This window comes from Dipteris shenzhenensis, chromosome 1, assembly GCF_047967505.1.
Source record: "Dipteris shenzhenensis isolate YYH24624 ecotype China chromosome 1, Dip_SZ_1.0, whole genome shotgun sequence".
Classification (NCBI taxonomy): Eukaryota; Viridiplantae; Streptophyta; class Polypodiopsida; order Gleicheniales; family Dipteridaceae; genus Dipteris; species Dipteris shenzhenensis.
In genome coordinates this window covers 2,482,349-2,506,771 of record NC_141596.1, presented here as the reverse complement: position 1 = coordinate 2,506,771, position 24,423 = coordinate 2,482,349, and the positions used below count along the sequence as shown (strand labels likewise).

Below are 24,423 nucleotides of genomic sequence, written 5' to 3'. Positions count from 1 at the left end.
GGCTTTGCAACTCTATCTCCTTGACGGAGTAGTACTTGCACTCCCCTTGCTATGGCATCACACATTCTATAATTTTTTGGTAAGGGGGTTTGGCTAGAGTATCTTCCCCCTATCTTCCTTGATCTTCATATAGTCATCTATTCATCAATAAAAAAATTATTGGTAAATCCTTCTTGGTCCAACCTATCTTCTCTCTCTCTTGAACTATTAGACTTTGAGATGTATAACTACAAGAGTATAAGATCATGGTATTTTCTGTCTACCCCTTTAGTATGTGTAGTGGAGAAATATGGACCTATTAGAGTGTGAATGCATAAATGCATTGGAAAGAGTCTTTACCAATCTTAATTTGATTCGTTTCCTTAAGAGGCTATTATTGAACAAACTTGTGCTTGATCTTAACCTCATGCACTAGGGCTTCCCTTGTGAAAAAAATGGGATATGAATTGAAACAAATGGAAAGGGTGACTAGACAGGATATGGGGAAAATTATAGATGAGATTCTGGCAAGCTGAGAGTGTCATTGTCCTCTAGACATATTTTCTCTCAATTAATATTTTAAAACTTGGAAGTTTTAGAAGAAACTTGCAAAAAAATTGTTGCAAAATTGCCTCCATAATAAGAGAGGTCTCCTCAATAATTTAAGGGTTTCTTAACTACAAGGATCTCTCTACCTTAGGAAGTATTTAACTAAGTTACCTTTTCTCTATTGATGTCACAATGATTCTAGTATCTTAACTTGATAACGGTTTTGTACACTAAAGCTCTGCCAACGAGTCTCTTTGAGTCACTAGCCACAACATGGCAAGTTTCCCTTTGGTTGACCTAACCATATTAAACCCTAACACTAAATCTAAGTGGTGCACATTTGTGTATTTATGTGGAATTCAACTTAGTGTATATTTAGTAATCTCTTGTACCCTCCCTCTCTCTCTCTCTCTCTCTCTCTCTCTCTCTCTCTCTCTCTCTCTCTCTCTCTGTGTGCGTGTGTGCACGCATCTGCGTGCATGCCCCCTTGATCCTTGATGGGTGTAATAATGCAACATATAACAATGCAAGCGAGCACATGCAAGGACTAAATTGTAAACAACTATGCAACACAACACTAGCATGCCAACGATGCTAGATGCAAGACAACAAACAATGCAACGCAGAAGATGTAGCATGCACCTGCAATAACATAGCAATGCACAAGCAGAGCAAAGCATCATGATAGAAAACACAGTACTAGCAGATGCAACGATGAAGTGCCCATCAATAGCATCAACATTATCTTCTCAACAAACTTATTTCTTCTTCTTTCTCACCACATGCTTCTCCAATAATTGACATGTGGCTTATCCGCCTCCACTCATCTAGATCAAGCCATATCCATAGTGCACTCCATCAAAGCGTAATATATCTAGAGAGCTAGATGCACATAGGGCTTGGATGGGTCCCAGGTCCATCCTTCTCATAGAACGGCCATTATCTAGACATATATTGTACATACATTGATGGCCATTTGGGTGAGCATGCAAGGGACTTCACGGGCAACCCCTACAAAAAGAGTTACTTTCCTTAGGGAATGGAGGGGCTCCCGCTTTTCCTTGGAGTCCACAGCAGGGCTGAGATGACAATTTTAGCCTCAGCTTTGGTTTCTCTCTTGTTCTCTCTAAAGAGCTATTATTATCATCTTTTTGGTTGTTCATTGTCATGCTTGCATGATGTACTTTTGTCTTGAGCTTGCTCTCGTGAATTATTTCAATATGTAATAGAAGTAATTTTCTTGAAAAAGAAACAAGCACACAATCCATTGTTAAATTGCCACATGGAAAAAGAGAGAATAGCCACCAAGTTGGCACAATAGCCACATCATCATATCTTGCCACATCATTAAGACACGTGGTATTGTCACACCATCAACCACATTATCTAGCCATGTCAATAGGTCACATTCGTCATTAGGACATGTGGCAATGCCATGTCATCACTACCACAAAGGTGACACCTCAACTACCACATCAATAGCCATGTGACACACCCTCCTCATCTTGTGCCATCTAAGTAAAGTGTGCTACCATAGGCATACTTTTTCTATAGCACATGCACACACATTACCACGTCACCTATGCATGCCACAACATCTTTATTGAGTACTCTTTTTGGACAAGGTTTGGCAAATCTTCAAAATGCCATAACATTTTGTCCATAAAGAATTTTGGGGTGTCATTAAAAAAATTATGTATAGAAGCTCCTCCCTTGTATTAGAACTTTCTTCTCATCAAGCATACACCATGCTGATTTATCATGAATCTATTTTTCCTTTTAACATTCCATGCTTCCCTAGAGTGTATCCTCATTGGACTCTCTTTTGATCCCAAATTCTATGCAAAATGCATCGAACTCATTTTGATTTGTACTTAGCTCCATTATCACAGTGGGAATATTGATGTATTTCCCAATCTACTTTTAATCCTTGAAAACAGTGAGCGCATGAAACTTTTGCTTTAAGATATACCAAGTCTTCTTAGAATAATCACGAATCGAGTGAAGCTTATATGGTATAATGATTTCCTTATTGATTGTGTGGAAGCATAACCCCATATGTCTAAATGCATGATTTGAAGACCATTTGAGCTTCTACATCATGATGTTAAATGGCTACCTATGCTACTTTTCCTGTCAAAATGACTCATAAACATCTATGTGAAAGTGAATCTATGGAAGCCCTTAGTACTATGTTTGATCTTTTCGCATTACCAAAATAAGGTGGCCACCATTGACACAAAGGCATCCCCAAAATCCAAGCTTAGCCAACACAAAGAAAATGAAATCCCATCGTATCCGATCACATGCTTTATCCAAGTCTAGGCCAATTAAAATGCATTTTTGACTTGTAACATAGGCATAATCCAAAGCTGAATTTACATTCAAAATATTGTCTAAAATATCCCTACCCTTGACAAATCTGCCTTACTCTTTGTCAACCACATGCATACACACTTCACGACGGATACATAAGTCATGGATACATAAGGCCATTGCCTTAGCCACTATTTGTAGGACATATTTAGCATAGAGATATGCCGCCGCCAGTCACCAACTTGGAGTCCGCTTTGCCTTTTGGGAGAGATTGATTAGGCACATGTTGATGTAATATGCCCATGCTCACTGAGGCATTAGTCATTGCCACTAGGTCTTCACCCATTACATCCCAGAATTCAATATAAAATGTTATAGTAAGCCCATCTGAGCTAGGAGCTTTGTCTTTCTTCATCCTTTTCAAGCCATCCCATAGTTCCTCAAGAGAGAAAGGATGGGCCAACCAAATCCTCTAAAGATTCCAAAACCCAGGGCTAGAGCCTTGACAAGGCCTCATAGAGAACCATATGCCCACTCAGCATCTTGCACCATAGGGGATCCAACTAAACCACTGATATGACATCAAAATATGACTACAATATGCCAAAACTCTATTTCAATCTTATCTCTAGGGCTAAGCACCCTGCCAATGACTTTTCATTGATGTTTCCATTTCGCTAGCCAAGGAAAAAAATTAGATGGGCAATCACCTAGTTTTGGCCAAGTCTGTCTGCTATGGACTCTACCTAAGCTAGCGTCCTCAAGTTCCTTATCCTACAATTCTTGCTCAATCTCTGTCAATAGAGTAGACACGAGCTGAACGTCACGGGAGAGTCTCACTGCTAATCTCGACAAGAATCTAATAGCCACCAAATCCTCCAACTTCCACTTTGACGCTCGATCCTACTTGTCCCAAGCTAATGCCTCCTTCAGAGCTGCCCTAATTGTAGAGTCAACATACAACCGCTTGTTTGCTTCCATACAGCCCTGATGTCAGCCCTGATGTGGCTGCAAAATGCCATGGAGGAAAACAACTTTTTATTAAACTTAAATGGTATATCCAAAGATCTCCCAGTCATTATTGGAAGGCTAAACCTCCAAGTCATAGGCACATGGTCTGAAAGAGAAGCACCAAATATTCAACCTTCATAAGGGCACACATCCACCACCCCTTTCCTAAGGAATACAACCTATCTACCCTGTCTGACCTAAATTTCTCTCCCTTCCTTCTATTACTCCATGAAAATCCATCAAGACTAGCTGCCAAGTAGTCAATCAATCCCAACTCAAGACACAATTTCCCCAACACCTTCTATTCAAAACCCAAAGTAACCTTGGAAGGATGAGACCATCACTCACAACTCTTGGTAGGAAGATTAGGGGCATATAAGCTAAGGATGTTGAATTTGAATCCATCCACACACATAATAGCCGCTATAATGCAACCATCAGGGTGACAAAATTGTTCTTGAGCACCTAAAGGCAATTTGGCCAAGATAGCACACCCCTCTTTCCCTCTTACCGGGTGATTTCTTAACACTTCATACCCAAGACTCTACATTGTAAACCAAATAGGATTACTCTCCCCATATTTAAGTTCTTATAGCAAACTAATGTCATACATTAACCTTCCTACACACCATGATACAAGATTTTTGCTTAATCGGATTGCAACTACCTCACAAATTCCGAGATAGAACCAAAACAGACCTCACATTACCTCCTTTCCACTAGAACCTTTGACTATTGCTTCCCATTATCTGGTAAGCATCTTGAAAAAAGTTAAATTTGTTCTTCTTACCTTATACCACACTCCGAGCCACCTCCTTGAGTCCTTTATACATCTAATGTGAGGAGGGAACCCTGTTTGCTGATCTTCCATGGCTCTCTTTTAGTGGTAGGCTTGTAGCATCTCCTCCTCAAGGCCTTTCGAGGCTCCAATCTACTAGTTGGATTCATTCTCCTTTCGATTATCCTTGTTTAGAGGATCACCATGTGGAGTTTCACCTCTTTGCACTCCCTCAGGTACATGGCAATCCATCCATCTTTTGCCTCTCCAGCCTCCTCTTATGGAATATTAGTCACATCCACACATGCAGCTTGAGAGGAGTTTAGGGGCTAATATGCACAATCTCTTTTGACTAGCCTTTCCGATTGACCACCTTCCATGGTTCACCATCATCATTGCTAGTTGCCAGGATATTCCTAGCCCCAGTCTTCAAGTCATTCTGAAGATTGTTGCATGCTAGATCTTACTTGGAGCCCTTGGTAGTTAGCAAAGGAAGTAGCGAACTCTTTCACCCTTTCTTCCATAGCCAAACACATGTTAGTAGCCCTTTTGGGACAAAATGTAAAGTGGTTTGACAAATGAAACAAGAATTGGGAAACACACCAAACTTGACCTAGGCGCAATGACCATACCATTAGGAATCTCAATCTCCACAAGATTCTGTGTATCGTGGCTTCTATCCCAAAGGCTCTAGGCTTGCCTAAGGTTCGATAGTGCTTTCAAGGGAGGAGTTATGAGAAGCATGCGGCCCAAAGACATCACAATGTGTTCCATTTAATCCTCAAAGGATAGTTGAAAGATTCAAAAGATCAATCCATACGGGCATTCCAAGGGATAACCAGGACCGTGCCACCACCTTGCAATGTACCCAACGGATGGAATATCGCATTCATATTACAAAATTTCCTCCAAAGATAGGACACGTCTTGTATAGAAAAGGTAAATCCCCCCTTTAGCTAGATGAGTGATCTCTGGCTGAATGTCCTCCAAGCCAATCTTACAAAATATGCCATGCTTCTTCCCAAATTCACATGAAGCAATTTCTTGGTGAGGTCATCATTGATCTCTATGGAACTAGGGTGGAACCACTCCCTACTCTCTTCGCAAGAGTCTCTGTAAAAGACGGAGGCATAGACTCCCACTTATCCTCCCCTCAACCCTTAACACCAATGTCCTCAACTTGCCTATTTGCCCAGGAACCCGCTTCAACCCTCGACGCCGAGGTATCCTTTGTCCCTCAAACAGTGCATATCACTCACATGCCTCACTTGACTAATTAGCCCATCTTGGGTGCTTGGTTTGACGAACACAACTACAACCAGATGATAAGGGATCCTTGCTCATGCACCAAAGCTCATCACCTCACCAACCAAGCCTTGTAGGACCTTAATAGTTTGACATCCATCTTTTCCAAAAACAAATGCTTTGACAATAGTCATTCATTCTACTTGATAAACCTAGACTACTATTTAGCTCTCATGTAATAGTATGTCTTGCACCTTGACCTTTAGTCTCCATCTATTGGGTAACAATTGACACGCTTGATGGTTGTTTTCCCCTCACTTTTGCTCTCTCACTCCTCTCAGCTCTACATGCTACTTGCCTTGCTAAGTCCATGGATGATTGGGGAGAGGAACAACCATTAACATGTAACCTCAATGTGGTTTGGTTGTTTGGGAGATTGGTAAAAGGCGAAGAATCATGCAAGACTCCTCAAGCTTGGATCCAACAATGCCTACCTACTTGCTATCCCTTTCACTCAAAATATTGGTAGTATGAACTACCAAAGATTTACTTATGAAAGGATGGGATATGTTTCAATCCTATGACATCTCTTAGCTACCTTGTCATTGCTACCATATGCAATGCTACCTTGCCATTGCTAACCAATGCTACTTAGATAGCTATCTTGCCATTGCTAACCATCTGCAATCAACACCCTCTCTTCCTAGGTAGCTACCTTGTCATAGCTACCATGAACACCACTTGCTTCCTTGTCTACCTTGCCATTGTTGCGAGTATGTGCCATTAACACTCCTCTCTTCCTTAGCTACCTTGCCTTTCCAACTTATGCCATTAACACCCCTCTCTTCTTGAGCTACCTTGACATTGTGATAATAGACATCAATGCACCAACAAAGAGGAGTACTAAGAATAAAAAGAAAGAGTACAAAGACTCAAGAGGTTTCACAATCATCAAAGAATATAGTCGCGAATCATCAAAACTATGTCACACCTCTCTCTCTTGATCTGTAAGTGAACACACCAAAAACTGAGAACAATGAATCCATGTCATTAGATTCCTAACAATGTGTGTAAAATAAGAGTCTTTGGCATATCCCTTCATCAAGAAGATGATGCTAGATGATTGCTTACTTGAAGCTTGCACAAGAAATATACTCTCAATAGACTACAAGAAGACAACAAAAGGTTTCCTTAGAGCAAGCACTAAGAATGCATAGGTATCTTTCTTCATGTGTCCTTTGACCTCATTATATATATATATATATATATATATATGTATGTATGTATGTATGTATGTATGGCTTATTGAATGCAAAATCAATAGTTCTTTCATTGGATTCGGGATGCTCTATGCAATTAGACAAACACTTGATTTCATAGGTGCTCTTTATGATGGTACATTATTGTTGTACTACCATCTTTGACCTTACCCAATTGGCAGATGCTCCTTGATTGGCATCCTTGACCTTGAAAGGGAACTTCGCTTCTTTTCCCCCTCACTTGTAGGCATTCAAAGGTCAAAATATCTCCATGCTTCAGCCACATGTGCCCTCATGGGGCAAAGTTGAGAGGGTAATTACAACTAGCACATGCAAGTTTCTTGCCATCAATCGAGGTAGAACAAAATTGTGGCGGTGGGATCTATGAGGATGAGTTCCTTTTAGCGGTACATTTTATGTATCTCTTTGCCTCTAGCACGACTCTCTCTCTTTGACTCAAGTGTGGGCATCCAAAGCATAGCACCAAGCTAACTAGATGCCATTGGAAAGAGGTTGCCTTCAAGACCTTGAGTACCTTTGCTTTAACTATGCAATAAGGAGTCAAGATTTAGCATTGTTACATATGCCTTATGAGGGTTGCCTAGTCCACTGCTCATGGTGGGCTTCTCGTCTACTCAATCAATGGTTAAGAGCTCATGGCATTAAAACATTGAGGGGCATGAGAGTAGATGCACCACTCCTCCTTGTATCACTCAAGAACATGTCCTACATCATGGTGCACAATGCCTAAATAAGCACACTTCTTCTATTAATCTTAAATTTGACCCTTCTACACTTTGAATTTCATTTAGCATCTGATTGCATGATGGTGCAATTGCTACTAAGCAAATACTAGGTAGTTAGGGTGTAGGTTTCTATCGTAAGTTTGGATTCATCCATTTTGGATCTTCTTCCAAGTTTGGAGTTTCCTACTCTTTCATAAAGGTAAGCTCTACCTCAATCAGCTTCAAGCGATTAGTATCCTCATTTGGTGGATTCCCTACCTTGCTGTTAGCTTGCACCTTGATTGGATCTTCAATATTATTGGGCAACAATCTAATGTTTTATTTACACCTATTGAATTCATTGCAAGCTTGCTTGGTACATCAAGCGCTTTGCTAGTCCAACAACTCTCTTGCACCCAATTGGATTCATGCTTTTAGTTAGTAGGAGTTGAGATCATTGGAGTCTCTCTATTTCAACATCTTAGTAGGAAAGTGCTTGTTAGAAATTCCAAAGGTTGCTCAAGTCAAAACTATAAAACCCTAAAATTTGTGTCTTCTCCTCCCATTCAGCATTTAAGAGTATCTTGAGCTAGATGTAGGTACTACAAAAAAGCATTCTATGTAACAATGATGGCATAGAATCTACTATCTATTGGCAAAGGATAAAAGTGACATGGAAGCGCACAATAAAAGAGCTTGATAATCCCAATCCATCGTTGCAAAAGGTGCTAAGATTGGCCATATGTTTAAGTTGTCATGAGTAGTCCCAATTTAGAGAGCCCTTGCAGATGATCATTCAAATGAAGATGCATACCTCAATACATTGAGTATTCCAATGATGGCATAGAATCTACTATCTATTGGCAAAGGATAAAAGCGACATGGAAGTGCACAATAAAAGAGCTTGATAATCCCAATCCATCGTTGCAAAAGGTGCTAAGATTGGCCATATGTTTAAGTTGTCATGAGTAGTCCCAATTTAGAGAGCCCTTGCAGATGATCATTCAAATGAAGATGCATACCTCAATACATTGAGTAGTCCCAATTTAGAGAGCCCTTGCAAATAATCATTCAAATTAAGATGTGTACCTCAATACATTGTGGCATAAGAGGCTTGGACACCTTAACTTCAAGCACCTAGTATCTTTTTCTACTATATTCCAAAATTTTTAATTGAGAAATTAAAATAGTAAATTGAAAATGAAAGTGAAACTCATTTTAATTTTTTTTTTTGGAAAAAAATTCAAGTTTCTACAAGTTTTCCTTTTCGCACATGTTTATCTTTTCACACTTTTCAAGTTTCCACATGTTTGTCTTTTCAAACACAAGGTTGTCTTTTCACACAATTTTCAAGTTTCCACACGTTCGTGTTTTCAAACACAAGGTTCATAGTTTAAAAAAAGGTAGAAATTTTGAAATTCAAGTTTCCACACATTTCTCTTTTCAAACACCAAGGTTTATAGTTTTGTTTGTTTAGTTTTGACTAAATCACACACCAAGGTAGATAGTTTTGTTTGCAAGTTTCCACATGTTTACATTCTCCTTCACTATCTCTTCTCTAATATCCCTCATTGATCATAGCTCCCGAGGGGTTTTGAGTTGGCGGCGGTTAGGTCCAGATTCAGTGAGATCAAATTGGAGGTTAGCTTTATTGGGCGATGCATTGGGATGCTCGTCAACGTTGAAGGCGTGTTGGTCATACATAAGAGGATCTGTCTATGATGCTATCTGGTTAACCAGGAATCAAATAGTGTTCAAAGATAGTTTGAATGTGGGTTATAGAGAGAGCTGGATCCTTAGATCAATTCAATGCTCTCTTCTTGACCTTTCCAAGGTGGTTGGTTTATCTAATAGTGTTTGCCTCCTCTTTGGTGGTTTAAATCTATACTCTTGGTGTGTCAGTGTGCTCTTTGAGAGTGGGCCTCAGGTTGTGAGTCCACATTTGGCCACTTTTTGTACAGGGTCTTTTTTTTGGGATTGACCCCCCCTAATAAAAGCTTGCATATTTACCCAAGAAAACAAGATGAACAATGTTCATGTGGCCTGCCCTTATTTTTTTTGGGGGGGTGGACTCTTGGACGGAAGTATGAATTATTGAGTGGTCCGACGAATATGCATAACATGTTCCATGCGTGTTGTTGTTTATTGTTGTCCTTGCCCATATGTGGTCAATAGTGGATCCATAGATTGTTGTTGGTTCTGTAATAAGTTGTTCAATATTGTTTTGTAGCATTAATTGTATCAATTCAGTTTTGTTTTTATTGTTTAAGTTGTAGTCAATATTGAAGTTCCCCATAGTGTATGTTTCTATGTTTAATGGAATGTTGTTATATAGTCCTTGCAATATATTTATTAGGGCGTATGTTTTTACATGTGCGGGTTTGTAAATGTTTATGACAATGAGTTGTTTGCTTGATCGTTCTTGCAGAGTCATGACTAGGTATTTGATGCTTGCATGTAAATTCTTTGTGTCTGAATTGGTTGGTATTTTTTTGTGAAGTATGTGGTCAGGCCTTGGCCGTGTGTTGAGTTACTGTTATCGAAACCTGGTAAGTCAATGTCTTGCGAGGAGTAGTTTTTGGTCTCTTGTAGGCAAAGTATGGAGGCTTGCATGGTCGTGAATGTGTTTTTAATGTCGGGTTTGTGTTTATAATGAAAAGAGCGTGTGCTCAAGCTTTGCAACGTCCCTTTGCTGCTGTGCTAAATTGTGAGAAACGTTTTTTTGAACTCCCATGCTCTATGTTTGTAGTCTTTCAATCTCGTGCAGGACAATTAGGTCAACTCTTACCATGTTTTGCTCTATTTTGCATAATAGGTATAAATTTTGTGCATTTTTGATACGCGAGAGGGTTGTGTAAATAAGCCCATGAGCTCGTACATTAGAAGGATCAAATGCTAGTGCATCCATGGTGAGGCCTTGCGAACAATGTATCGTTCTAGCGGACGTTGGCTATATTGGGAACTGCTTTCTGCATGCGCTGTTTAAGTGGGTTTTCCCTATTTGGAACTCTCTTGTTATTTGTGTAATTGGTGTCTAGTTCTGTTCGTTGCTACTATTGTATAGGTCTCTATTTTCTTTGTGCGTTCTTTCTCTTATTTTTTTGTCAGCAAATTCAATCCATATTACTAGTGGCTTGTGTTCCAAGTTTGAACCTTTAAAAGTTTTGTCTGCCCCATTGGCAATGCCATCGGCAATGTCCAAGTTCCTCGAGCATAGTTTGACAATCATATCTTGTTTTAGTTTGAGCTCTATGTGGAGCCGTGCTATTCCCATGGGGTTTGTTGGGATGCTTATTGTTTTGTTGCATGTTCTGTGTTTATGGTCTACTGCTTTTAGGATTTCTGGTAGTGCTTGAAGTGTTTGAAAGACATAATTGTTGTGTTTATCTTCTTCTGCATTAGTGTAGTATAGGTGCAGTATTTGGTGCTTGTTGGGTATATGTTTAGTGTATGTTTTGTTAAGTAATGCAATATCTTCTTTTGTTTGTTTCCCACACGTATTTTGTTTAGCAATTGAAGAAAGGGTCCTTCTTCTTGTTGCATTGGTTGGTTTAATTCGTAATATTAGATTTCTGCCTCCCATCAAGAACCTAATAGTGATGTCCCTCTCCAATGTTGTGAGAAAACCCAATTGTCTCTTACAGTACTAACTTGGCACAGGTCTCCTGCAAGCAAGATGTCAATACCTCTGAAAGGCTCGTCGTGATTGTGTTTTATTTCACGCATGCGCATATCCACTGCTATAAATGTGTTTAGCCCTACCAAAGAAATCTCATCTATTACCAAAAGTTCTACATTTTTGTACAGGGCAATAAGTGCTTGCAACTTTTCTGCATATAAGCTAGTGTATGTGCTTGTCAGTAGTGGCAGGTGCAATGTGGCATGTATTGTGCTCTCGTTAATTCCTCTTGCCGCTTTTCCTGTGCATGCCAGTAGGAGTGCATGAGGCAAGTTAGCATTTGTTGTGTCCTTGTGAAGATATGTTTGTTGTAATGCTTGCATAATGAGCAATGTTGTGAAAGTTTTTCCTGAACTAGCGTTTTCGGAGAGAGACAATTTGATTTTTCTTTTGGATGTATCCTTTTTTTCAGCATGATGTCGTCAATGATTTTTCTTTGGTTGTTGTTTGTGTATTGTAACATATTGTAGTAAACCTTGTTTGGTAGTATTTGGTTGTTGCGTTGTTGTGCAAAGGCCAATTGAGGTTTTGTGTTTCTTTCTGTCATCTCTTTTGCAAGATCAAACTTGTGAGATTCTGTTGTGCTTGTTGAAGTGGTCGTTGCTGTAGTTATTTTGATGGAGTTGTTTGCTGGTAGTAGTGGGGGGTAAGAAAGCATTTTGTTGAAGATGGCCTCATTTGCCTCAATGGTTTCATTGTTTGCAACATACATGTCATGCCATGTTTGGCTTTGTTCACCAAGTGCATGCTCAGTGTCTGCAAAATGTAAGTATAGCAAGCAAAGTTCTCTATAATGTTCTTCTAGTTTGGTGTTCTTGTTGTAATTGTTGCCTTATTTGTTGCCTTTGCCTTGCACGTATGTTCCATTTTTGTATTGTGAATGCACTTGCAAAGTATGCTAAGCATATATCACTCAATTTGCTGCTTCTCTTGCGATACCTTATTATTTGTTGCCTTTGCCTTGCACGTATGTTCCATTTTGGTATTGTGAATGCACTTGCAAAGTATGCTAAGCATATATCACTCAATTTGCTGCTTCTCTTGCGATAGTGGGTTATAATATCGTCAAAGAAAATGTCAGTACTCATCGGCTCTAGTTTTAGCAGTTCTAATCTTCATTTTAGTAGCAAATTCCTTTCATCTGATGTGCTTGTATTGATGTATGAAAATTCTCTAGTTGTGCTGTTGAGGGGAAGTGACAGGCATATGTACACTGCTTGTTGCGAGCTTATATGTTGCGTATTGAAGATTGCATTGCCTACCTTTCGAATTTGCTCATTTGCAGCGATGTTGTTTTCAATACTATATGTGATAGTTGCATTGACTGTGTCGTTCGTCTCTTTGCCAATTTTGGTTATGTAAGACGTGCAATACTATGCTATGCCGTGTGGGTTTAGCATGAATTGATATCTGTGTTTGCTTCCTAGAGTCTTGAAATTATCGGGTTAAAATTGTTTGTGTTGACGTCTTTTGGTTGCCTTTTCCAGTAGGTTCAGATATGTTAGATCTAAGAGCAAGAATATATTTTTCTTCATGCATGTTTAGACGTTGTAAGAACATGTTGTAGGTTAGTCCTAGTGTTTCTTGTTCTAGTAGTATGGCCGATAATGATTTGAAGGCTACTCTACGTTTGCTCTTGTGGGCTTCTTTTTCGAGAGGTAGTAGTATCTTTGGTCCCTTGTTGGAGGATGGAAACCCGAAACGGCAAGTCTTTGTCTTCTTTGTACACGTTTTTCGATGACTATGGTGTTGGATGTCCTCAAGTGTTGTCGTAAGTTGTGAGTTGTTTGAAGTTATGTACTTATCTATGTAGTTTTGTACTTTTTCCATGGTGGATCGACCATATATCGGTGCTTGGTCTGCCCATAGCAAGCCATGATCATGCTAGCTTCCATAGTTTTGGAATTTAATAACGAAGAAAAAATCATTGATTTTGCCAAGGATGTCTTTATCTTGTCGTAATAGGGTTTTCAACGCTTGTAATTTGTGTGCATAGTACCTTGCTGTTGTAATTGGGTTAAAGGTCTGTATTGTTTTTGGTAGTGTGTTGTTACTGTTATCGCTAGTTTTGGCACGTAGTTTTCCTAGACATTCTAGTAATGGCTCCCAGCATTTTTCCGCTGCTGAAAAAGTGCCGAAAAAGGTGGGAGGCCCGAGCTGCCTTAGCATTGCAAAAGCATTTCTTTTTAGTTTTTGCTTATAGTCTGCTGATGTGTGCAACGTGGTGAAGTCTCGGTACCCTATTTTTGAGTGTAGTAGTTGTTCAATGTTTGTGTCTACCAAGCTGTTCTTGCCTGCAAACAAATTCCTTGAAGTTGTCCTTTTCACATCCTCACCCAGCTTGAGCCAACAACTTGCTTTACGAGTACCTTCATTGTTTTGAAGAACAAATTCTCAATTGAGAGTGCGCATCGATGATCTTTACGTTTTAGTTCCCACTTCACTATGTCTTGGAAGGTTCGTGATCGTGTTGTTTCGTACACGCGCTTGTGTCCATAAAAAAGTTTTGGGAAAGAAAGTTCTTCGCAATGTTTGTCATAGAAAAGGCCTAGTGGGTAGAATCCTTTGGATGGTGCTACGGCAATTATTTTGTCATTGAAATCGACAACTTGTTGTGAAGTATATATGCCATGTACAAGTGTGTCAGTATCAATGTTGCCGTCATTGCTTTCGCTGGTGCTATTGTTTTCAAAGTCATCATTGGGTGCACCAGTTCCGTTCGTGTCTTGCACTGGTTGATGTGCTCGAGTCATAGCTTGTTCAGTTGCACATTGTTTTCCTCGTACAGAGGTGTTTCTAACATCTCTTTCAGCGTTTTCATCGTCGTTATTGGTCGGACCAAGCCAGTTGCAAAGTTGTGTTTGTATTGCATCTTTCTCTTTATTGCCACCAAAATGGTTGCGCTGTCGATAAATAGGGGCAAGATTTTTGAGCTCTTTCAACGTCTGCGAATACATTGATATCACTACCATGCAGGCCAAGCTGGCCTTTGTAGGTCAACTCATGGATTTGCACGAATGGGATTCTTACTAAGATTAGCCTTTCCTTGACCTTGTTTAACCTTGAAGTGTGGTGCACTAGAGTTGCAAATGGTATCATTTGATGCAAAAACTTAGGTGTGCAGTGCCTTGCCAAGTGCTCGTGGCATAGCGAGCATAGGGAGGTATTCTCGAAAGGAATATTTTTAGGCCATAGTAGTTGCTCTTTCATGAACTCTTCATGTGCTTTTGTGGCTGTCCTCAGTTTGTTGTGGAATGTCAGGCAACCACAGCAACCACGTTCATAGCTTGGAGTGTCGTTGATTTTTTTTGGGGTATGTTTTTGGGGCTTCTGATGTTGGCAATGTTATGCTTGTGAAGCCATGTTCCCTTTTCCTTTTGGCTTGCTTCATTTTCTGCGTGGGTTGGGGATGGGGCATGGGGTTGTTTGTGCAAGAAGGCACTCAATATCTGGTGAGTGCAAACTGAAAACTACTTGGCTTGCTCCACTTTCGACTATCCATGTCCCTCCCTCTCATCCTAGCGCCCACCAACCCAGCAAGAAAAGATGGGTCATTGTTGAAGAACTTGCGCATCTAGAAAAGTACTAAGAAAACTTTGAAGAGTGTTTTCCACGCCGCTGCGGAGCAGGCTTATGTTGAAGGTGATTTTCTTTCTTGCACTTTGAGTGAAAGCAGCATACAACCACCACTGTGTCAATAAATACTCAAATTTTTCTTTTCCCCAGTTCAAAAAGAGGTACGCATCAAAGGGTGTCTTTTGACAATGCGATGCAGGATAGACATGGATATCGAGCCCCCGTTTGTTGAGGACGAATCTGATTTTGAAATCACAATTTTTCCCAACTACTTCAGTTTTGCAAATTAGCGTTTGCTGCTATGTGTAATAATTTCTAAATTGTTTAGAGTGCAAAGTCCAACTCTATTTTGGTCTAGGTTTTCATAAAAGTCACTCTCAACATTTATTTCCATTTTTCACCTCTTACTAAATGAGTCAACACATGTTCTTCTTTTGGATTTACTAATGCAACGAAAAAGAGTTCCAAAACCATTTTTGAATGTAAATACACTTGGTGCTTTCTTTGCATATACTCTCTTGTTCACACACACACACACACACATATATTTATATATACATTTTAAAAAAGGGCCTCGCTTGGATTTGCAAGAACATTCTCTTTACTAGTGTAAAATGGCAACACTAGAGAAGCTCAATTTCAAGTTGGACATTGGCTCCCATAATACATACCCAAACAATACTAATATCATTTCTTGCATGAACGCTTTGTACAACGCGTTGTTGCAAATGCTTATACGCTATATGAACCCCAATTTCATCGAACAAGCAGAAAGCCTAAACAACCACGACATTGTATTGCCAATAGAAATTACTTCCATGTCTGGATTAAACATTGAAACCCTTTTACACAATATCGTAAATTCAAATGAGTTCCTCTGTAAGTGTATACACTTCTTCCACACTAGGTTCAATGACTCTTTTAAGGTTCTTGAGTCCATTAATGGAAATATCGTCTCCCTCTTTAACGTTGGCCTTCCTTCAGCAAGAGAAAGAAAGGAATCTTACTCAATAAATCGATGCAACCGCACACTATTTCCCCGCTTGTCTCAACAAGTACTAAAAGAAGTTACAAAATGTGGACAACAGAAGAGGAGACCTGCTTGTTGTAAATTATTAACGAAAACAGAGAGAAGACAGCAATGGCAATAGCAATCATCTACAACAATCAACAACAAGAAGACAAATTCAGCATCATTCCTATTCGCAACAACAAAATATACAGGAAGCATCTTTGCGCACGCAGTTATGACTTCAAACATAGCTAGAAAAGATGCTTTCAAACAAGGGCGAAGGCAGGCAACCTGGTAGATTGATTTCGTATAACATACAAGCAGGGCACGGTTTCCCCATAAAGCTGATACCATCTCGAAGATGGGCAAGTTCCAGAATCGATTTAGTATAGAGCCCATCTTGAAGATGGGCAAGATCGACACGGTGCCATGCATGGAACGACTAATAAGCGCACGACAAATCTTCTACGAGAGCAAGACACGGGACAGGCTTTCCACGAGGACAACTACACAACAAACAGTCAAAGACGCGGGATACTAGCTTCTGAAGCTCTATCCGGGGAGCGACGTGGGGTATTGTAGAACCAGCTCCAACAGTATGATTTCATATACTATTTATACGGTGAGGAGGGGAATTCACGAAGTAAATTACTAAGTGGATGAATCCCCGTAATCGAATCCTCGTTTCTAATTCCCTCCTCTAATCGTCTCTATACCACCCTAAATTCCTTCCGTCATCTCATTTGCTTCTTCTAGGAACCTCCGGATCGGTCGAAACATTTGAATCCCTCGATTGATACACGTGAAAAATGAGCTTACCTCCCCAGAGCAGAGGCCAACCGGTTGAAACTTTCTACCATCACATGCCATCGGTTCTCGGATCACAGATGATCTGTCAAACCAAAAAGAAACCGGCAATTCAACCTTGCTAATGATTCACAACTGCCATACCTGCGTGATTTATATGTACCTATCGAGCTCGCTCGTAAAACAGAGACACACAGAGTGAGAAAGACGACGATGAAGATAAGGTACGCAATCTTGCATCGTTGCCACTTATCGGATCGGCCTCCTGAAACGATGCACAGTACAACGAAGAAGAGGCAAGTAAAGCGCGTCCACCACAAAACATGCACAGCATGCATGGACGCGTGGCGGGGAGAGAATATCCGAAATTGCCACGTCGGCCCGCAACAACGCTACCCAATCAAAAATTTACCAAACGAGAACACAATTAAAAACATTAGAAAAAATGTTTTTCGCTTTCAAAACGTCGCCTCGCGTAAGACCTGTATGTACCATGGCAAGCCAAAAAGTCATTTGTGTTTAAACATGCATTAAGACTATTACCCCCAATAGATGGAGACTAAAGGTAAAGATGCAAAGATATGCTTCCTTACCAGAGCTAGATAGCAGTCTATATTTCTCAATAGAGTGCATGACAACTATGTATAGCAAATCTAGACTAGGATCAAAAGCGTATCAAAAGCATTTGTGAGAGTATTATTTAGATGGGTGCCAAATACGCATGCTCCAAAGAATTGATTTGAGGGTTGCATTGTTATACGTGCACGATGGCAATCTTAAAGGTGTGACCACACCTGGTGGCCATTCTCTTCTTTTTAATCCTCATGGGCGTTGACTGTGTGAACCTAGCCGAAAACTCGAGCATCTTCGAGGCTGCTGTTCTGTATGAAAGTTTTTCAAGCATTAACAGAAGGTTCCTTTCTTTGCCCAAAAAAAAAAAAAACAGATGATTCCTGAGGTTGGCTGTCGCTGCGTGAACTGGATGATTTGGAAATTGTTGGATGAGATGAAAATAGAAAATGTGCAGGTCACGTGACATGAACGATGTGAATGGGCATCACGTGACAGCGGCTCTTCTCCGGGAATTGCGAACCAGCCTGGCCTTTCGAATACTTCTCCATTCTGGCTTTTCTCTCTCAACCTGTAAGCTACCGCTTCATCGCACAATGTCGTCTCCGATGCGTAGCTAGCTCCTTCCTCCCCTCCCCAATGGCTTCTTCCAAATCACCGGCTCCATCTTCTTCCGATGCTGATATCTACTCCACCGTCGTTTATCGAGGCGATGACATTGCTGCTTCTGGCATCTACTCCACTGTCGTGATCCATCGAGGAAGTGACGCCTCTTCCACCGTTGGTCGCAATTCCAGTGACGCTGGTGACGACGATGGCGAAATTGGAGAGCCCAGTGATGTCTATGCAACGATGCTGCGAAAGGAAGTAGATTCCCCCCCTCCTCTGCTTCAGAGCTTAGCTCAGAGGTTCGCTGGCACGGATGCTTTCGATGTCACCGACGATCCCAGTGATATCAACTCCACTATGGTGATCAAGGACGACGACGATTCCTCTGTCGTGCATCACAGTGCAGCTACCTCCACTGAAGACGCCAGCGCTCTGCTGAGAGGGGATGATTTTTATGCTGCCATCAGATATATGCAGAAGGACGTCCACGATGCGAGGATTGGCGCCCGAAAAGGCGAGCAGGGGCCCTCATTTTTCCCCACAACCACGACTCCGGACGATGCTTTCTCAACCTTCGTTGTGAAAGACTCGCAGAGAGGCGTTCTAGAAAGAGGGTTTCCTTCAAGCGCTGGAAAATCTTCCGACATGTATTCTACAGTGGTGCACAAATACGACGATGCTTTTTCTACCGTTATTACCAAGAGCGAAGGCGATGCATCCAGCGCCATCTCACGAGCAGTAGAAAGCTTCAAAAGCAATGAAACGGAATCCTCTATGAACAAACGGGAACCTCCCAGTTTTAAACGGGACGCTCAACGGGATGGACAGGAGCAAAATCACAATGTGAGGAGAAGGGCGAGTAGTCCCGTTCATGAAAACGTAATTCGCGAGGATCCTTCCTTGAAATATGAGCTCCTGGAGGAACTAGGTAAGACTTCGAACAACCGGACTGTTAAAGGACATTTTGATTTACGTTATTAATCTGTGGAAGTCTACAGTCGTGGAGGAATCCAAGTCTAAGACTTGTACAATTTGCTCATGCGTATGCGTATCATGAGGAGGGGCTTCAAGAGGGAATAAGGGTTTGTGATGTTGTAGTTTATTGTTAGCATGTGATGACGACATAAGTGTTGCTTTGCTTGCTTTTTGGTCTTTAGATCAACAAAAATTCTAAATTTGTATGATTGGACTTATTCTAGTCTTACAAAGGTATATATATTGTTAGCATGTGATTGCCTACCTAGCTAGGGTCTGGACGTGCAAACAAAGCCCTGGTTTGAGCCCTGATCAGGGAAGGTCACTGCCTAATATTAGAACGGGTGCAGCAGCAAATTGGCCGTATCAGCCCTCCACATAAAAGGAGCCATCGACAAGGTTGAAGGAGGATTTGCAGCCTTACCGGAGCAGCTCTTGGGCACATCATAATTGGAGCAGAGAAATGAGATTGGCAGCCGGTCGTTAAGAGCAAAGGAGTAGGAACTTAGGATGGCACGTTTCAACAGAAGCTGGAACGATATGCCCTAACATGTACCTCATAGACAAATTTTCATTGAACTACAACTTACAAGTGATTTTGTCAGAAAATAGGCTCCTTGCTGTAGCGAACGTCCTCAGCAGCAAGCTATCAAGGAGACCTTGCAAATTATCTCCAATCTTGCTCCACATGAGCACAAAGATGAACCCACAAATCTGGAATAGAACAGCAATAAGTACAGCCAAAAAGCCTACACAAGGAGTAGAAAGAATGCTTGCTGAAGAGCCACAAACACCCGGCAGTGTGCTGGAACTTTCGCAGCCCAAGGAGGCTGAACTCAGTTCTTGCATGCCTTGCTTCGGCTTCAGTGGCATGCGAGGGAGTGGCCACAGTGGCCCCATATGTAGGCAAAAAAGGCTGGATTGCCCCTGCATGAATCAACCTGGTCTGGGGTAAAGAACAAGCCGACCAGTTTGTTAGGTCTAGATCTGGCTTTTCTACAGGCCCATTTACAAGGCCTATAAAGAACCCTCAACCTGGGGCAAAATCTGCTGCGATCGTGCTGCCACATATGCCCATAGATGGACCCTATTGCAGTGTAGGCGCAGCTTAGTTTCCCCCCTTATCCTACCTCAGATCTACCTTGGTCTACCGTCCCTAGGTCTTTCTCATATGGGGGCTCACAGGTGGGGAAGGAACCTCAAACACCCCTTCTCACTAACATCACTGGGGCCATGCCATACGTTGAATAAGATGCTCCAACTTACCAACTCCACCAGTTTGTCGAGAACCAGCTCCCGCTTCCTGATGAGAAGGGTACTGGGCCTTTATAACTTCATCAGAGCATGGAATATGGGGTTCTTGGCAATTGTGATGCAACTATGGTTGCTACAACTGGTCTCCATTGCATTCTACTGATGTCCTCCAGGATCCGGAATGACCCACAAGCTGCTGTGTAGGCTGCTTTTGTATCTGCCTTTGTCGAAGAAAGAGTGATTGTGGTTTGCTTCTCATCGAGCCATGAGATAGTCCCAATCTTGGTGAAAAACAACAAACTGTCATGGATCATTTGGTATTCCAACCACCAGCGCAATCTGAATTACAATATCCTTGCAGGATAACTCCTCTCTCACAAGTAATACCATAAGTTGGCCCTGAGCAGGTCAGCCCTTGCAGCTTGGCTGATCTGGGTCGGACGGCGGACTTAGGAGCCCCCATTTGGGGTTCCATCTATTCTATTGTGCTCAGCCTGAAGAACATCTCTGAGTCAGAGAATAGAGTCGCTTGCTACAGCCAACCCTCACGCAGTGGAATATAGATTTATGGGAGATCACACAACATTACATAAATACCAACTCACACAGTTTGCATGCATGTATAGAAAGAGAGCACTTCTGATATGGAAAAGACACAGCTGTACAGCCGACATTCTCATATATAGATGTCAAAACCAAGTACAGAAACCTGCCAAATCTGCAGCAAACATCCGCTACTGTTTGCTGAACCTGCTGCCATACTCCTAGATCACCATGTGCCTCACCCTGGTGTCAGTAGCTGCTCTAGGCGACTCTCACCTCCTTCCTCCACATTATGGCTCTGCTACGCTGGGATATATCTGCCTCTGTGTAAGCTTCTGGATGCAGTCTGAACTGATGAATGCGAAGCTCCTCTGTCTGGCCGACCAGTGGAAACCCTCCATGCGAAGCTTTGAGTGATGAATGCGTTGGGTTTATCCTTCTGATCCATTTGTGGGGTTTGCTTATGTGTTTACAGCTGGTACGAGTATGCTGGCAATGTGAGTCATTTTGACCGTGATGAACTCAAGACTCATTATAGAAAGTCAAATGTTTGGAATGCTAGCTCTAGCTTAAGGGTGTGCCCATATACACAGCTAGCAGAACCAAGTGTGAAAGCTTATGGCTCTACCTTATTGTTGGGCTTATGCTCACTATGGATAGGAAAATGCCCTCACGGTTGCAAACAAGTCTGGATCAAGAATCTTTCAATGAAGGAGTCTAGGGTCCCCGAGAGGATGGTGCAATGATAATTCTTTGTACCATACATGTAGCGCTATGCCATGTGCACTACTCACAATGAGAACTCCTCTGTCCATACAGAAGGCTTTCACCCTCCATTCTCTACCAACTGAGAACTCCTGTACAAACAGTCACCCCAAAGCAAACCCCTAAAGCCTTCAATAAAATTAATCGACAACGCATAACCTGGAAACTCAGATTGTTGCTTGCTGTTGAAGCAAGCTAGGTCCTCCCAGAAGTAGCGTCCAGGGTCCACTAACTTAGCACCATCTGCCATCCTCCACCAAAACTTCCAAGTCCATGCACCATTCATGAATGTCTTGCATTGAACACTGTCACAGCTAGGTCTACAAACCTCACCTTATGCCTGGAGTAACCGCTAAGAGAAGTCATTCAACTATAACATTTGTTGAAATCTAATTCCATTGACTTCGACTGGTGGTCCCCCTTTCCTTGATCAACCATCTTCTTCGTTCAATCCCTTGCAACACCCATGTTTGTTATATAGCTTCATTTGTACCTCCTCTTGAAACAACAGGCCCAATTCTTCAAAAGTGATTGGCCTTGTTTGTTCTCAGGCTGTGAGAGTCATCACCAACCCTTGATCGCTCCTTGGAAGCTTACTGATTATAAGCATCACCCACTGGTTACTGTCCACCTTTTGACCAAATGGCGCCAGTTGATCGCTGAGTATCTTCACTTAACAAGGAAGTCGAGTGCCAAGTCTCCTTCCTCCATTGTCAGGGCGACCGACTGATTTTGGAGCGTGATGATCCTCCCTATATTCTTGGTTTCATAAAGATCCTTCAAGATCTCTCATGCTTCCTGTGGCATCTTGCTAACTACATTTTGGGAATTACCACAACCGCAGTCGTCCCTATGATCATAGAGAGTGCAACTGCATCCTTCAGTTTCCATTCGCACACTAGATCTGGATCTGCCTGACTGATAATCTTCTCTAAAGCATGCACTGTGTCAATAAGTCGTGCCTCCGTTTTCTCCTGTCACCCCTTGTATCTCCCTAGTCACCAGATGGCTCCAAACCTTTATTTTCCAGATTGGATAATTCGTTCCATCCAGATTTCCAGCCCACCAAAGTTTGGTATGAGTGAGCTGGTCACGATGAAGTAGATTCCTGCACTAATTGCAAGCCAAACAGGCATGGAAGCTCCTTGCAAGCCAAACAAGCATGGAAGCTCCTTGCAAGGCTATCCCTTTGGGCTCTAATATGACGTTGGAAAACATAGGGTAGTTGCTTACTATAGGCCAACTCCCTCACAACAGAAGATTTACCCCAAGATCACAAAACACTCAAAGAAGACACAAACCAATTCCATGTGTGTACTTAACAGTTAAGAGAACAACGCAAATCTGAAAGAGAACTCAGATGTACAACCAGAACATAATATACATAATGGTAGAAAGGAAGTACAAAAACTGCCAACAGATATACCAAACCTTCAGTGGACAAATATTGAGGTAGGGTACCAAATATGGCTCCACTTGCTGTACCCTCTGAAGTGGACGACTCCTTCTGCCTTTGTGTAGGCTTCAGTAGCTGTTCAAAGACAGAGCACTCTTAGAAAGTTCTCAGCCTGCACCTGAGTTCATTACATACAGAGCTATCTCTTGTGCACCGAAGACTGTAGGTATGAACCCAGGTAGGCTGACACGACCCCAGCACTCCTGAAACCTCTGATCTGCAAGCAAACACAAGAACACACCAAACGTGAGGAAACTGAGCAGGCTGCTCACCACCCAACCATGACATCTACGGGATGCGATCCCGAATCAGGAGATGTCCCCTCCGAGCCACGAGCTGAGCTACTGGCACGAACTTCCAACCAGATCCTAACCAGCCTGGTGTCCCATACCACCAGGTGGCGCTGTGTGTTGGAATGGTCACCTTCCCATCTGTAAGCCCCCATATGAGGAGAACATGGGGGAGGGAGACCTAGGGCAGTACCCCACAGAAAAAGAGAGAAAGGGGCTGCCACATGGACAGCATCATGGCTGTCATGTGGGCAGCACATCTAGAGAAGACCCAGGACAGGGAGCAATACGGAGGGTGTGCAGACCCGGGACAGGTGGTGCGCAACTGTACGAAACAGTACGGGGCTGGATGAGGTCTATTGGAGCAGCAAAAGAGGCTGCCATGAGGCAGGGACCTGCCTTTATATAGGCTGGGCCCTTGCCTTGATTGGAGGGCCAAGGCCCTAGAAGACTGGGCCCAAAAGGCCCCGGGTTGTGAGCCCTTATAGGGCTGGACCAGCCACAGACTGGTCAGCCAGTTTGCTGCAGGCTGGTCGGTTTTTGTCAGCCACAGACTGGTCAGCCACAGACTGGTCAGCCAGTTTGCTGCAGGCTGGTCGGTTTTTGTCAGCCCCCTTGGGGCCTACAAAAGGAGGGCTGGAAGCCTACAAAAGGAGGGTCTCCAGCCCTCATTCATCATCACTTGGAGCAGCAGTTCAGGGAGCAGCAGGAGCAGCAGATCAGCCACCTGTGGGCCTCTATCCAGAAGGAGACAAGTGGGCTATAGAGCTGCAGACCTAGCTCAGAGTGCTGCCCACCTAGGCTGGTGCAAAGACAGCAAGGTGGAAGGGATCTAGACGGAAAGTCTACTTACGCTCAAGGTGGAGCACGCGGGCTTGAGTCCAGAGAGAGCCAACAGATAGAAGAAGTACCTTGTGGTAAGATCAGAGGACCACACCATTGGTGGGACTCTGGATCTCTCTCTTTTGTATTGTGTCCATAGCTTTGGACGGAAATATATTATTTTGGTGGTTTTTCTATCTGGC

At 42.2% G+C, this 24,423-nt stretch overlaps 1 protein-coding gene across 1 annotated transcript in view; it reads left to right on the top strand.

Annotated features, from left to right (window-relative positions):
• The first annotated feature begins 18,023 nt into the window (after window positions 1–18,023).
• The window catches only part of SIK1 (Protein kinase superfamily protein), a 79,369-nt gene continuing 72,969 nt past the window's right edge, over window positions 18,024–24,423 (top strand). The window contains exon 1 of the mRNA XM_087395716.1: window positions 18,024–19,043. Coding sequence (XP_087251842.1) covers window positions 18,146–19,043 — 898 coding nt within the window. The 5' untranslated portion in view covers window positions 18,024–18,145. The remainder of the gene's footprint in view (window positions 19,044–24,423) is intronic.